Here is a 15,665-nt window from a genome sequence, read left to right as displayed (position 1 = left end):
GGGTTGCGGCAAAACTGAAGCATGTTGCCTGACAGGGTCATGGGAACTACCGTTGGCGACACCCCTGGCAGACACTTCCACTCGTGAAAGAAGTGAGACAGAGGAAGCAGAGTGATTAGGTGCAGTGACCATACCTGTTTTCCTGCTGAAGTGCAGCGTTTAGTCGTGGAGCATATTGTGAAAAGTGATAATACCCCTGCACACTCCCTTGCTTCTATGCGCTTGAGACCCTTCTCAAGAAAACCCTCATACTCTACTAATGAGATAGACTACTTGGCGCACAAATGTTGAATTACTCTTGACTGACCCCCACACTGGATGTGCAACGTTCACAACACATGTTAGACAGTCTCCTTCCACCTGCAGCTGATATTGTGTAACACTTAAGTTCTCATTCTCCTCCAAATGATTATCTTGAGCTCCTAGATTCAGCTTTTAGTACTGTGGAGGATGGAGATGAGCTTTTTGCAAAGTTTATGAGCAAATTTCAAAATGCTGGTGAAAAACCATAGCAATTTCTTCACAGGCTACAAAAGATCTTAAATGCAGCCATAAAAAGAGGCGGTGTAGCTACTGATGAGCGTGACCGGCATCTGTTAAAACAATTCAATTAAAGATGCTGGGATAATGCTTTAATAACTGAGCTCCAGTTAGAGCAGAAAAGAAACAATCCATCCGCATTCCCTGATTTACTGCTGCTGTTGAGAACAGAGGAAGATAAGCAAGCCATAAAAGCAGTCCGGATGAAGCAACACTTAAGCATTGCCAAGCAATCCTCTGGACCCACAAGACATGTTGTGTCAAATCTTCACTCTGTCAGTCCTGTGACTTCTGCTGAGAAGTGCGATGAAGTGGGAGAACTAAAACGACTGGTAGTTGAGCTACAGCAAGTCTAAGTCAAAGGAGCCCAGTATGCAGTCAAGATCAGCCAAGACATTCACACAGAAGCCACACAGAGATCAACCCGCAACATAAGCCAACTAAGCCAAGACCCTGGTATTGTTTTCACTGTGGGGAGGATGGCCATATAGCATCCCAATGTGATGGTGATCCAAATCCATCCCTATTTACTGCTAAGTAACGCCAGCTGAGAGAAAAGCAGTTGCAGTGGGAGAAAAGTAATAAGTCCCCTGACTCCCAAGATTTAAATTAGTTCCAGTTCCTGTTATGGGACAAAGAGGAACTGGAGAAACTACTCAGCGCCCATCGAGACCATCACCAGGGAAGTGGAAAAAAAAACGAAATTGTTTTATTTGGGAGTTTAAAGAGTGGGATTAAAGGCACCTACAAAAACAAAATATGGACCCAAATTACGAGTACTATTAATAGTGTGGAGGTTGAGAAGCGCACTCCAGCCGTTTAAATAGCTCTTTGGAAGATAAATTACCATCACAATGCATTATTTTAAATCACGTTTTGAAACAATTAGCATTTAATTTCGTATCACGGCACATGTACTGGGGTTTACAATAGTGATGATGATGTGATGTGGAGTACCATTCATTCACATTAATAATTACATGACAATTTGTAAGATTCTTCTTATTATTATGATTATTATTCTTAATGATGCTTGTTATTTAGAAGAAGAATGTTGTTTTTATTGATTTTATTATTATTTAAAAGGAGAAGGTCATTTTTATTATTTTGTCAGTCTGAATTATTTCCCAGTATTTATCCCAATTATCCCAGTAGCCTACGTGCGCAGCTGCCGGGCCAGGCGGGCCTGAAACGTCAGATGAAACGCACAGACTCGCGACTGGAGGAATACATATGCCTACAAATCAAACGCTTTGGTAAAGTCACACAAATTAAACATTGACGTTCATGTTGCACAAAAATAAACACTGAATGTTGTTGTTGTGGTTTTTAACAGTGGGTCATATAGCATATCTTGTCAGTGCATTTTTTGATGTTAGGAATTGTTTTTCTGCTCATTTTTCCACTAACTCAAACGTGCGTACACCACCTCCTGAGCTGGCGTAGGATTTGAGCGTGCCGTACGCCAACATTCATATTGATAAATCTCAAAGTCACCGTGGGTTTGGGTGTACGCAAGGTGTACGCTGGAAATTTGGTGTATGCACTTTTGATAAATGAGGGCCATTGTGTCTGCAAATGGTGTTGAGCCAGATCCTGACAAGATCAAGGCACTAAAAACCAAGTCTGACAAACTTGAATGAACTCAGGTCTTTCCTTGGATTTGCAGGGTATTACAGGAGATTTTCTCAAAGACTTCTCCAAAATAGTGAAACCTCTAAACAATCTTACCTCTGGATACCCTCCGCTTCAAACAATGAAGAAAACCCAAGAGACAAAAGGTCAATTCCTGAATCCTAGAGAGCCATTCAAACAATGTTGGACAGCTACTTGACAGCAAGCCTTTAATGAAATCATCGACAAGCTTACCTCAGCTCCTATCTTGGGCTTTGTAAATCCTAAACTGCCGTACATCTTACACACGGATGCAACCACCACAGGTTTGGCAGCTGCATTATACCAGGAGCAGGCGGGAAGCATGAGGTCGATTGCTTTCGCCAGTAGGGGTTTGTCACTCAGCGAGGGTCGCTACCCAGTGCACAAACTCGAATTCCTCGCTTTAAAGTGGGCTGTGACCGAAAAGTTTGATGATTATCTTTATGGTAGTCAATTCACAGCCGTCACAGACAGTAATCCGCTTACATATGTCCTAACTACTGCGAAGTTGGACGCAGCCAGCTATCGCTGGTTATCTGCTCTTTCTCCTTGAAGTATCGAGCAGGGAAACTTAACCTTGTTGCAGATGGCTTATCTAGGCATCCTCATGAAGTAACTGCTGACCATGTCTCAAGAAAGGAACAAGAGAGGATTGATAAGTTCCTAACCTTACATCTTGAGAATCCAGAAACAACAAGTCTTTCAAGGGTGAAGTTGAAGCCATCTGTGAAAAGCATATGATTTGCTCTGTGCCTGGAGATGTTATAGAAGGTGCAAATGATCGAGCAGTGTTAGTTCAGTCTCTCGCTATGAGTTCTAGTGCTGTGCTAAGCAGCTATGAGGAAGAAGAGCATGAAATCTCACTCATACCTCATCTGTCAGTTTAGGATCTCATTGATAGGCAAAGCGCTGACTCAACCATCTCTCAGCTCATTACTCACCTGAAAACAGGCGAGAAACCTTCTCACACCTTGAGATCAGAGCTCCTGGAGCTTTCTCTTATGATGAGGGCATGGAACCGTTTTGTGTTTCTAGATGGGGTGTTCTACAGAAAGAGACAGGATGGAGAAGTTCTGACTTATCAGTTGGTCTTACCCAAAGAGTTCAGAGCAAATGTTCTGACAAGCCTCCATGATGAGATGGGCCACATGGGGATGGACCGGACCATTGATCTAGTAAGGTTCTGCTTTACTGGCCAAAAATGGCTTTTGATGTTGAACAAAAAATCAAAACTTTGTCCTCGTTGTGTCAGAGCCCACCCAGAGAAAGCAGCTTTGCTTGTCAATATACGAACAACTCGACCCCTAAAGCTGCTGTGTATGGACTTCCTTTATTTGGAGCCGGATCGCAGTAATACCAAAGAAATACTTGTGATAACATAATTTTACTAAGTATGCAATGGCAATACCAACAGCCAATCAGAAGGCTCAAACTGTCGCCAAAGCTCTATGGGATAATTTCATCGTCCCCTATGGGTTCCCAGAAAGGTTACACAGTGACCAGGGTCCCGATTTGGAGGCACACACTATTAAAGAGCTCTGTGCCATCTCCGGGATTAAAAAGGGAAGATCCACACCCTATCATCCACGTGGTAATCCTGTGGAGAGATTTAACAGAACACCCCTGAACATGCTAGGTAGCATGAGTGACACACAGAAAACTCACTGGCGTGACTTTGTTAAACCTCTCGTCCACACGTATAATTGTACGAAGAATGATGTCACAGGATTCACCACTTACGTACTGATGTTTGGGAGGCAGCCCCGACTACCCATTAATCGAGTTTTTAGTCTACCTATCACCTCCAAGCAACTGTCATACTCCCAATATGTGTCAAACCTTAAAAGCACCTTGAGGAGAGTTATCAAATTACTACTTGCAATGCACTCAAGAATGCTTAAAAAGGAATATGATGAGGTTCGACAAGCATGTTGTTGATTCTACCCTGGAAATTAGTGATAGAGTCTTAGTGAGACAAGTCCATTTGCGAGGTAAACACAAACTAGCTGATAAATGGGAACCATCTGCTTACATTGTAGGACGTCGATCTGGTAAACTTCCAGTATATACAGTAAGACCTGAAGGAAAAGGAGGATTAGTGCGTACCTTGCATCGAGATCATCTGCTTACTTGTGGATTTCTCCCTGTGGCAAGTGAAATGGTGTCTTATCCACCAAAACCTGTTTCAAAGCCTAGAACACATCAACAGGCCAGAGATGAATATTCTAACGAGGATGGTGCAGAAGAAAACACTGAGTCAATGGAAGATGAAGTTCCAGAGTACTGGCTAAGAATCCCTACTGTTGAAAGGTCTGATGGAGAAGCATTGGCTACCTTAACACCTACCTTGCATCTTCCCATAGGATGTGATCCTCAAGTATCTTCAGTAGCTCCAGGTGATGAGCATCTTCCTGTGGTGATGGATCCTGCTGGACATGCTTGGACAATTCACACACTCAAATGCCTGATATTATGAATCAGTTGACTGAATCAGATAAAATGCTAGAAGAAGATGAATTGTCAGAGAGTCAGCTAAGTGGAAACTTACCTGAAAGTCCAGCGGAGGAAGAGAAAAATAAAAATGAAGTGGAATTCGGAGAGGAAACTGAAATACCAGTGGATAGTTTGTCCAATGCTGAAAAGATTGAACTGTCTCAAAAACCAGAATATTCAATAAGACGTTCAAAAAGGAAAAGAGAAAAGCCCGAAAGACTGCAGTATAGAGAATTGGGAAATCCACTAGTATCTGTTGCCCAAGGACTTTTTCATGGCCTAACCACTGCCTTTAGAAACTCTCAAAATGGGCTTAACCTTGCTGCACCCTTATCCCCAACCTTTGATGTGCCAATTACATGCCAGCCAATAAGAGCTAATGCAAAGGGATGTGGATAGATTCTGGAAGGGAGGGTGTAGCACAGGTGATTTAGCTACATAGTGACAAGAGATACAATACATAACACACAATAGTACAATAGTGTTTTTAATAATTTATGTTGATTTTATTAAGATTCATCATTTATTTCATTACAAAAACAAGAAGAAGAAACATTTCTGAAAGAAAGAAGTGAAAAGAAATTGTTTTTTCTGTGTTCTAATTTATTTTTGAGTTTTCATTTGGTTTCATCATGTACACTCCTGAACAAAATCTTAAGACCAGGGGATTCATTTCAAGTTTTACACATTTCGCACTTGTGGATCATAACCGGGTTGTAAGTGCTGATTCAAAATGCCAAAAGAAGAAACAGGAGCAAGAGACAAAAAATAGAGAGTAGGCAATTTATTGAAAACTGCATTTAAACTGAAACAGGCCGTTCATCAGCTGATCAAAAGTTTAAGACCATAGCCATAAAAAGGTCAAATCTGGACAAAAATATGGCTTTCATGGCATTGTCCTTCAAGCAGTCATACTGTCAAGATCTCCTGATGGCAAAGGCAAAAAGGCTTTCTCTCTTTGAACGTGGCAGGACTGTTGAGCTGCACAAGCAAGGCCTTTCACAACACGACATCGCTGCTGAGGTTGGATGCCTCAGGACATTTCTTAAAAAATCCTGAGAGTTATGGGACAAAAAAGTCAAGTGGTAGACCCAAAAAGATTTCACCTGCACTGAGCCGCAGGTAGGGCTGTCGCGGTAACCGCACTATTGTAAAACCGCGCTATTGACAAGCCAACCGCAGAGGAAGGAAAGCAACCGCAGAAACCGTGGCAACCGCAGTGTTCAGTGCTTTTTTTTTTTTTTTTGTGGCCTTGTTTTACAATTCATCATGTGCATTTGATGTTAAATAAATTAATAATGATACAAGAGTGTTACTACTGTCATTTTCCCGTGAACTGTTTGTATCCGGTGTTTCGTTTATTTTGAATAGGCCTACTGAAACGATGGCAGATGCTCTCGTCCCAAAACCTAATGCCACCACGTCGCTATTTTGGGAACATTTCGGCTTTCAACCCAATGAAAAAGGCGAGCCAACGAATTTAAATGAGCCGATATGCAAAATTTGCAGCAAAAAGCTTCCTGTGACACAAGGCAATACATCTAATTTGAGGCGTCATCTCGCTAACTGTCATCCAGCCGTTGAAGGGCAGCTGCCCCCTCAAGCATCAGGTCGCGGAGCAACTTCAAAAAGAACAGCTGAGGCCGGTACCAGCCGACAGTTAGGAGTAGTTGAAGCCTTTGCAAAATCTGTAAAATACAGCCGTGAAAGTAACAGGCATAGATATATAGATATATATCATAAATATCTAGTTCAGGAGATGGTTCCGTTCAACACGGTGGAGAAACCAGCATTCAAATCAATGCTTCAACAATTTGACAAGCAGTACGAGTTGCCGGGCAAAACATACTTTTCAGAAACTGCTGTGCCGAAAATGTACAGCACAGTAAAGACATCGATCAAAAGCAAGCTTATAAATGTCGACTACTTTTCTGCCACAACCGATATGTGGTCAAGTGTCAATATGACTCCTTATATGAGTCTAACGGTTCATTATCTCAGCAAGGAATGGACTCTGAAATCACGCTGCCTTGAAACGGTGTTTATGCCCGAAAACCACACATCCGACAATATTTCCGATGCGCTTCGGCACGCATTTGAAGAGTGGTCCCTGGATGAGAAGAAGCTGGCCTGTATCACTACAGACAACGGGGCCAACATCGTTGCAGCAGTCAAAAAGCTGAACTGGCCATGGCTAAACTGCTTTGGTCACAATTTACATTTGTCAGTTACAAATGCAATGGCAAGCGTCAAGGACCGCACAGCCCGAGCAATGGGCCTGTGTCACACATTGGTCAGTACATTTTCTCAGAGCTGTTTGAAGAGAAGAGATCTAGCGAAAGCTCAAGCGGAACTTGAAATTCCTCAGCATGGGCTCATACTGGTAAGTTATAAAATAACTTATAAGCTAAAAAAATACAAATGTAATTATATGAATTAAATTATTTAAAAAAAATAAACAATATCTATAGCTTACTGTCAAATAGGCTAGGCTACTTGTCTGTTGCTGGATTAAATGTTTGTTTTTTGTTTTTTGTTTAAAATAAATGTTTTACTAAATAAAATTTAAAAAAATTACATTAAAAGGTCAGATATAGCCCTATATAAATTAGGCTAATTGCAGCTCCAATTTAACGTCCATATAAGTTTGTGCACATTTAAAGAATATGCATTCTTTTGCAGTCAGGATAATTTAAATGTATTTTTTGTTAAGTAAAATATATATTGAAACGAATAAATAGCCTAATTTAAAATGTAGCCTAGCCTATAATTTATTTTGGTAGGCTAATTATAGGCTAGTAGATCCATTGGCTAATTCTAGGCTATTCAACGTTCCTTGTTCCTTGCTATCTGCAAGAGGAGTGCATCGACGCCAATGCATATATTAATATTTAATATTTAAAAATATATATATATAATATTTTCGTTTGTTCTCTTTATTTTCACATGGTTTTGTTTTCACACGTTGTTTTAATTCTTTCATTTTTGGAACATGCATTTTCTTTTTTTTATGATACGTTAAAATTATTTGATTTCTTTTATTTTTTAAAGGCATGTTCTTGTTGCTGTTTTGTATTTAATAAAAAGAAAAGTTTTAAAACGTGTCTCTTTGTCAGTTAAAAAGCAACAATTTATGCTACATAACTCAACAACAGAGCTTTTTATGCAATAAAATCAGGATAACTTAGGTTTCTAAAAAATAAAATAATAAATAAATAAATAAACGGCGGTAAAACCGCATACAGGCGCTATGGGCCACCCATAATAACCGCAAGGTAAATTTTCTAACCGCGACAGCCCTACCCGCAGGATCTGAAGGGTTGTCCGTGAAGACACAGGTCGATCCTCAACCCAAATTAAGGCCCTTACTGATGCTGACTGCAGCCCAATAACCATAAGACGTCATCTTAGCAGATGACGTCTTATGGTTATTGGGCTGCAGTCAGCATCAGCGAGAAGGGCTTCAAGAACAAAAAAACGTCTTCAAAGGCCACGTCTCCTCCCACGACACAAACTTGCCCATTTAGAATTTGCAAGGGAGCACTAAACATGGGACATTAAAAAGTGTAAGAAAGTTTTATTCTCTGACATGAAAAAATTTAACCTGGACGGTCCTGATGGCTTCCAACGTTACTGGCATGACAAGGAGATCCCACCTGAGATTTTTTCTATGCGGCCCAGTGGAGGAGGCTCCATCATGATCTGGGGTGCTTTTTCCTTCAATGGGAAAATGGAGCTTCAGGTTGTGCAGGGGCGTCAAACGGCGACTGGCTATGTGGATCTGCTGCAGCGGGTATCCCTCTTGACCGAGGGCCCCCGTCTGTGCGGTAATGACTGGGTCTTTCAACAGGACAACACTGCAATTCACAAAGCCCGCCTGACGAAGGACTTCTTCCAGGAGAATAACGTTGCTCTTTTGGACCATCCTGCATGTTCCACTGATCTAAATCCCATTGAGAACATTTGGGGATGGATGGCAAGGGAAGTTTACTAAAATGGATGTCAATTCCAGACCGTGGATGCCCTTCGTGAAGCCATCTTCACCACATGGAGCAACCTTCCCAGCAGCCGCCTGGAAACAGTCGCATCAAGCATGCCGAAACGAGTTTTTGAAGTGATCAACAAGAATGGTGGGACTACTCACTACTGAGTACTTTTTTGACACTTTTAGTACTGTTGTGCATTTAGTTTTGGGCTATGGTCTTAAACTTTTGATCAGCTGTTGAACGGCCTGTTTCAGTTTAAATGCAGTTTTTAATAAATTGCCTACTCTCTATTTTTTTCTCTTGCTCCTGTTTCTTCTTTTGGCATTTTGAAGCAGCACTTACAACCCGGTTATGATGCACTAGTGTGAAATGTGTAAAACTTGCAATGAATCCCCTGGTCTTAAGATTTTGTTCAGGAGTGAATGTGAAAATAGAGTACTGCCCCTTTAAGCCTGCTCTTTCTATGCTGCATTCCAGTTCGTTTTTATCGTGCCCTTCACTCGCAAACTTCCCTCCGTCTCGTTCACTCGGATGTGCGTCATTGCTTACGTTGCATGAGTGCCCACTACTGGTGGAAACTTTGCAATGGACTGAACTGGAACGCCCTAAGCCCTTGATCACTTGGAATCCACTTTGGAGTTGATTTATTATTTATTTTTTTCCTTTATGAAATTGTTTAATGCAACATTATATATGTATATGGATGTGTTTGGGTTGTTTTAAATGTTTTTAAAAAATATCATAGAGTTGTTTGTGGTGGGGTAAATTAAACGCGATATGGTGACGTCACAAACGTGTTGCATTGTGGTATATGAAGCTGCCTGAAGTGTACATATGAAGTAGACTCGCTCACTTGGTCAAAATCGAGGGAGCAAGGGTCTGTCCATATAAACTTCCCTTGTCCACTTTACGAAGTGGAACGCACTTCAAAATGGCGGCGGGGATTCCCCCAAGGCGAAGTGCTTAGGGAAGTTTGCAAGTGCATGTCTTAATGTGGAGTGGAATGCAGCACTAGAACGTGCTCTGGGGAGAATTGAATCCTCCATTTTGAGAAGAGTGTTAGAGTAGAGCTCCTGTGGCTGTTTTTGTCAACATTGCTATTTTGAGACCAAATATTTGACAGAAGTTATCACTAAACAAGGATTTGGTGAGTGTTAATGTTTTTTGTATGTTTATGGTTGAAATGAGACAAATGCTGGTTTAATAGCGATCAGTAAATTTGTTTACATGTAACTGTGTGATGACATTCTAGAAAGCCTGTATTTTAAGAGTAGTCTTGAGTTTATTTGAATGTATATATGGTTTAATTTAAGTTTTTAAACCGTTCTCAGGGGACTTCCTGGACAATTAACCAGGCCCCTTCTCGCATGCCAGCCTGCCAAACTCGCCACTCCTTGGGGGGGTAACTAAGCTGAGCAACTAAGTGCAACGTTCAGCTTGGATGCTGGACAGGTGGAAATCAAAAACACTGCAAAATTACATCCACCTCAAAGCGGATGGATAAGGCTGCACCAAACTTTTGGATCCTTATTGACACAGAAAAGTACAGTGGTGTATGCACAGCAGCTATGAAGTTTGCTAGCCTGTTTGGTTTAACCTATCTTTGTGAATCAGCCTTTTCTGACATGAACTTCATCAAGAAAAAACACAGAAAACGCCTCACTGATGCACATCTGCAACTCACTCAGAGTTGCAGTGTCAACCAGTTACACCCCAGATTACAATACACTGGTGAACAGCATGCAATGCTGTTTCGAAAAGGTTGGTGACCCCTGCATTAGTTTAACGACAATTTGAATCCTTGCATAATTTATTTATTTTTAAATATCAACTAGCCTAATTGAACACTTGGTGTATTACAACTTCAGAATTATATTCATATAGACTGAGGGTGCTTTTCACACTAGAATTTTTGGTGCGCACCCGGGTTCAATTGACTTCAGATTTCGGTTTGTTTGGATAATGTGAACACGGTCTTCCGAACACGTGTGCACACCCGCCATCCATACTCTAGTCAGCTTAAAAAGGTGGTCTGGGGTTGGGTTAATGTGAACTCTGGTTCGGTTTGCAGCTGATGTGAATGCAATCATACATACGCAGGAGTGAACCACTATTAATGACATATGATTTGATAAAAAAAATTGTGTTTTGTGTGCGTTTCACTCATTTGCCTGACCAGCGTCACTGACATACTGCAAGCAGAGAGCTGTAGATCTCATTTCTGCTCACCTTTAACGTTCTTTAGAGCCTTTGCAGTGCATTCGCGGCAGATAGACGCAAGTGTCGTTACATATTGAAGCTTTGGTAACAAAACCAAAAAAAGAGGTTCAAAAACAAATATATAAAAGTGACTGAAGCAATGCTATGCATTTCGCCGCCTTCACGCTCGCTGTTGTTACTAAGCAACCGGGTAAACAGCTGCTGCTTTGATGATGCAAACGAACCCTGGTTCGGATGCAAATAATATAATATGAACACAGTCCAGTGGGGACAGGGAGAGGGGGCGCAATCGAACCAAGTGTGAAAGCACCCTTACAGGTATTAATGTTAAGGTACAAATGCCAGAGTTACAGCATCTTCCTGTTTCAAACATTTTGCTGAGAAAATTAAAAATATCTCGCTTCCTGTTGGGTTTTCAGATTTTGCTCTGGGGACTTTTTTGTAGGTATTGGGCTGTTACATGTTTCTACCGAATTTCATACTTGGTGCTTGTACATGTACATACGCTGTTGGCGCTTAATTAAAATTTTGTAGGTGCCGCTATCGAGCTATTTTGCTACACCTAATTCTGAAACCCATATCAGATAAATTTTCACCACTTTTGACACGTGCAAAGTTTCATGAGTTTTCGAGAATGTTAGGCTCTCATAAATGCGATTCATTTCTGAAAAGAAGAATAACAGACTGAGCAATTGCAATAGGGTCCTCACACGATCTGTGCTTGGGCCCTAATAATAATATCTTGTGATATGTGATTTAAAAGAGAATTCTGAAACCTGGTTGAGACTCCCTGGTGTAAGTGTTTGTTTTGGATGAGTGCAGGTCTTCTTACCAGTCTTTCCACTTCCTGTTCTCGAAGTCTCTCATCTCTTTGTCTCTGATGATAATCTCTGAGCTCTTCTTTTCCACTGAGAGAACTGATACTGCCCCTTCTCGGCCCCATGCCAGGTCCCAGGCCTCCTTTACCAAATGACATCCGCCTTTCTCCTACTCCTAGATCCAAACATGGGGCAGATCCTACAGAGCAAAGACTAGCCCTGCGAGAACCGCTTGTAATGTTGGCTATCACAGTCACATCTGGAGGTTTTTCCAAGAATGGAAGGCTGTGTCGTGGTTTGGTGGTACGCCTGGGTGGCAAAGAAAGCATTGGGGCATCTCCTCGATACAACCGGGGCAGAGAGCGACTATGTCCCCCCAGGCCATTCAGGGAGCCGGTGGAGTATTTCCTTTGGCGGAGCGATGGTTCAACAGTGGACTCCCCATCTCGTGTTAGCAGTCTCCGCCCCAAGCGAGGGCTGGAGGGCATGCTGGCCGCGCCACTTGGACCTCGGCGAGATGAAGATAGAGCATCAGTCATGTAGGAGGTAGAAGAGCCATTCCACATAGAAAGGAGTGAGCTAGCTGTGTTGGGATGTCGTCCTTCCGAAGGGTGGCAAAGAAACATATTGTCCTGCGATTGGTGTCGGGCACGGGTTTGGCTTGGGACTGGACTTATGGGACGCTCTGATTGGTGGGGTGATGGCGGCATGCTCAGGTTGCTGGAGGGTGTGTAAGGGGAGGGGACTCGAATAGAAAGGGGTGGACGGTCCTGTAGATAGGAAGAATCTGAGTGGGGACTGGAAGGGGGGGGCAAAGGGAGGTAACCACGGTCTGCAGTAGCCTTTAAGCTGGCCTCCAGAGCAGACTTCTTGCGCTGCAAGCTCTCCATCAACTCCTGAAGCTCTGCCTTGGAGCGTGTGCCACGAACACTGGATCCAACCAAAGTGCTGGCATTAGAATGAAACTTTGTTGTTTCTGCAGGGAAAAAAAAAGAAATTTATGCCTGTGCACATTTAAACATGGTGCTCTGTCATAAAAACAAAATCCCTTGTATCTGCAAACATACAATAAACATACAATAAAGCTCTTTCTGATTCTGATTCTAAAAAAGGGTTGAGCCAGGTTTCATTCCATCATTCATGACAAACTTAAATCTATCAAATCATATTGATTATGGCAGTGATTCTGAGGTTTGGGATCTCATTTTCAACAGATAATGATTAAAGGTAAAGTGTGTAATATTTATGAGAATCTACTGACAGAAATCCAATATTGTACACATAACTGAACCTGTTAGGTTTATTGTACACAAAGTCCTATAAATCCTTATTGTACACAAAGTCCTATAAAAGTAATTTACCTAACAATTCCTCTCATATCTAGAGGTTAAAAGACTAAGCCAAATGACACATCTGGAGCTATGCACAATTTAAATGCAAACTGAAATTACATCAAGGAAATGAAAGGACATTTAACTTGAAATATTCAAGAGTTTTAACAACAAACCCTTGATGCAATCTTCTTGATCTAATACAAAAGCTCAATGTTTGGACAGGTTATCATAGACACATGCACAAAGAGGTTTACAAAATCTGACAAAATAAATTAGATGTGTTCTTGCTAATTTTTAGGTTTTATTGAAGTTCAAGAGTCACATGCTCAGCTGACTACAGCTTTCTCATACAAATCTCAGCCAACACAAATATGGATGCCTTTGATATCTAGGGGGAAAAGCGTTGTCTAAAAATGGAAGAACCAAATCCAGAATGGGTTTGTACTTTCTGGCACGGAAGCAGAGGAAAGGGACTGGGTCAGAAATCTTCTGTGAGTTTGATTTGTAGGAGCAGTGGTGGTCTCTGTCAGACATACGTGTGGACCATCTGTGCTCCAGAATGTTTATCTGTGTTTTGGGTTGTAAATCATTTTAGCTAAGTGGTTGACCTGGAGCCATATGGAAGGGATTTTACATTATCATTTATTTGCAGCTGCAGCTACATGGTGGTAAGATGACTGCTTGTATTAAGGTTTCTCAAGGTTTCTCAGCCAACACAAAGTCCACAGAGAAAGAGAGAGAAATAAAAAAAGGCAGAGGTGGCACTTTCTAGGAATAACACTGTGGGTCCCATGACTTTTTTTAAGCATTGGAGGCATAAATCCCATGATTTTGTATAAGATCTAGAACATAAACCATTGTGTAACAAAATTAAGCGAAACCGAACAGTATTTGTTATTTTTTACCTCATTTCCCAACAAATCTCATCTAGTGTTCCCATCCGCTATTACTTACATTTACATTTGCATTTATGCATTTAGCAGACGCTTTTATCCAAAGCGACTTACAACTCAGGAGTACAGGAAGCGATCTGTCTAGAAGAGGCAAAGAAATGCAAAAAGTGCCCTAAATACCAAGATTTGTATATTACTCAGAGTAGCAAAAACCAGAAAAAGGGAAGAAGAAAAGAGAACTTTCCGTTTGATAAGGTCAAAACCGGCGTGATCATTCATATATATATATATATATATATATATATATATATACTAGGGGTGTAACGGTTCACAAAATTCACGGTTCGGTTCGATACGATACACTGGTGTCATGGTTCGGTTCGGTACGGTTCGGTATGTTTTAGATACAGCAAAAAGAAAAAATTGGCAGATAAATTACCTTTTTTTATTATTTTTTTATTAAAACTAACAAAGTATGATTTTTTTTTTACATTGAACAATGATGGAGCTATACTTTACCCATCTTCTGTGTAGTTACAGGAATAAGACATTAGCTCTTTACATTAGCGTGTGCGGTGCGCGTTGCAGGAGCCCCACACCCTGTAGTGCTTCCACATATGCTGCGTTTGCAGTCCGCAACTGATCCGCTGTTGCATATCACAAACACAGCATTTATTCATTATTTTTTATTTAAAATCCAAAAGTTTTTACTGAACATGCCTCGTCAGAATTCCAATTATCTTTGTTTACTCTTTAATAGAAGTCAGGTTACGTAGCCTACTACATTTAAACAACATTTTATTAAATTCATTTATTCATATTTATATACTTTAGATTTAGCTCACACAAGTGGCAAAACATTTAAACATAGTTTATAGCCTAAATCACAAACATTTTAAATTAGAAACTTACAATAGTATATTCAAAAACAGCCGACTCTCGTTATCTTTCGTTTTTACACCCTTTTAAAAGAAATCCTACAGGTCAAAAAGAACTTTGCTTTTCACCTCCAAGAAAGTACGAGTGCTCTACATTATGGCACTTTTTTTTTTTACCTAAATGCCAGGTAAGGTGTCGTTTTGTTGCTTTACTTGAGAGAGAAAAAGCCATGTGTTGACTTTGAAACAAGAGTATATTTTACATTATATGCATCTGTGGTGAAATTACTAGATTTTCGCGTCAGTACATGTTTATTTTAATGCGAACAATGTTCTATCACTTTAATGCAGCAGTGCAGCGCAGCAAAAAATACTATAGACTCGGTACGAAAACGATCCGTGCACTGCTGCAGACGCAACGCTCCTGGAACGGACTGACAGACCGCATCCGCGTGCAGTGTGAAAACTGTAATCCGTTAACATGGGTACGGGAAAAAACGCACCGCACACGCACTGCAGACGGAGTGTGTGTGTGAAACGGGCGTTAGGTCTCATATCCGCGGCTATAAATGGACCACTCGCCGCGGTGATGTCTTTTGCCATTTGAATAAGTTGGAAATGTCTGTCTAAATGCTGCGGGGATAGTTTGTGGGATAGTTTGTGGCTGTTTCTCCTTTTTATCGTCTTGTTGTCGGCGTAAATGAGTTGATTGACATGACATGAATTATTCCCGCTGCTGTACCATCAGCAAATGCGACATACCGTTGTTTTTGAATCCATCACTCTTGCCAACACCATCATAGCTTACAAAGAATCCAAAGTTCACCCAAACACCAGACCTGTTGGT

The 15,665-nt window shown here is 41.1% G+C and overlaps 1 protein-coding gene across 5 annotated transcripts in view; it reads right to left on the bottom strand.

Moving 5' to 3' along the window:
- phldb2a (pleckstrin homology-like domain, family B, member 2a) overlaps positions 1 to 15,665 on the bottom strand; it is a 213,805-nt gene that overhangs the window by 151,113 nt on the left and 47,027 nt on the right. For all 5 annotated transcript variants that reach the window (XM_067433809.1, XM_067433808.1, XM_067433811.1 and 2 more), the window contains exon 3: positions 11,728 to 12,689. In XM_067433809.1, coding sequence (XP_067289910.1) covers positions 11,728 to 12,689 — 962 coding nt within the window. The remainder of the gene's footprint in view (positions 1 to 11,727; positions 12,690 to 15,665) is intronic.

This window comes from Pseudorasbora parva, chromosome 23 (genome assembly GCF_024679245.1).
Source record: "Pseudorasbora parva isolate DD20220531a chromosome 23, ASM2467924v1, whole genome shotgun sequence".
In the NCBI taxonomy this organism is placed as follows: domain Eukaryota; kingdom Metazoa; phylum Chordata; class Actinopteri; order Cypriniformes; family Gobionidae; genus Pseudorasbora; species Pseudorasbora parva.
The sequence above is the reverse complement of the archived record's forward strand: the minus strand, read 5'-3'. Positions and strand labels throughout refer to the sequence as shown.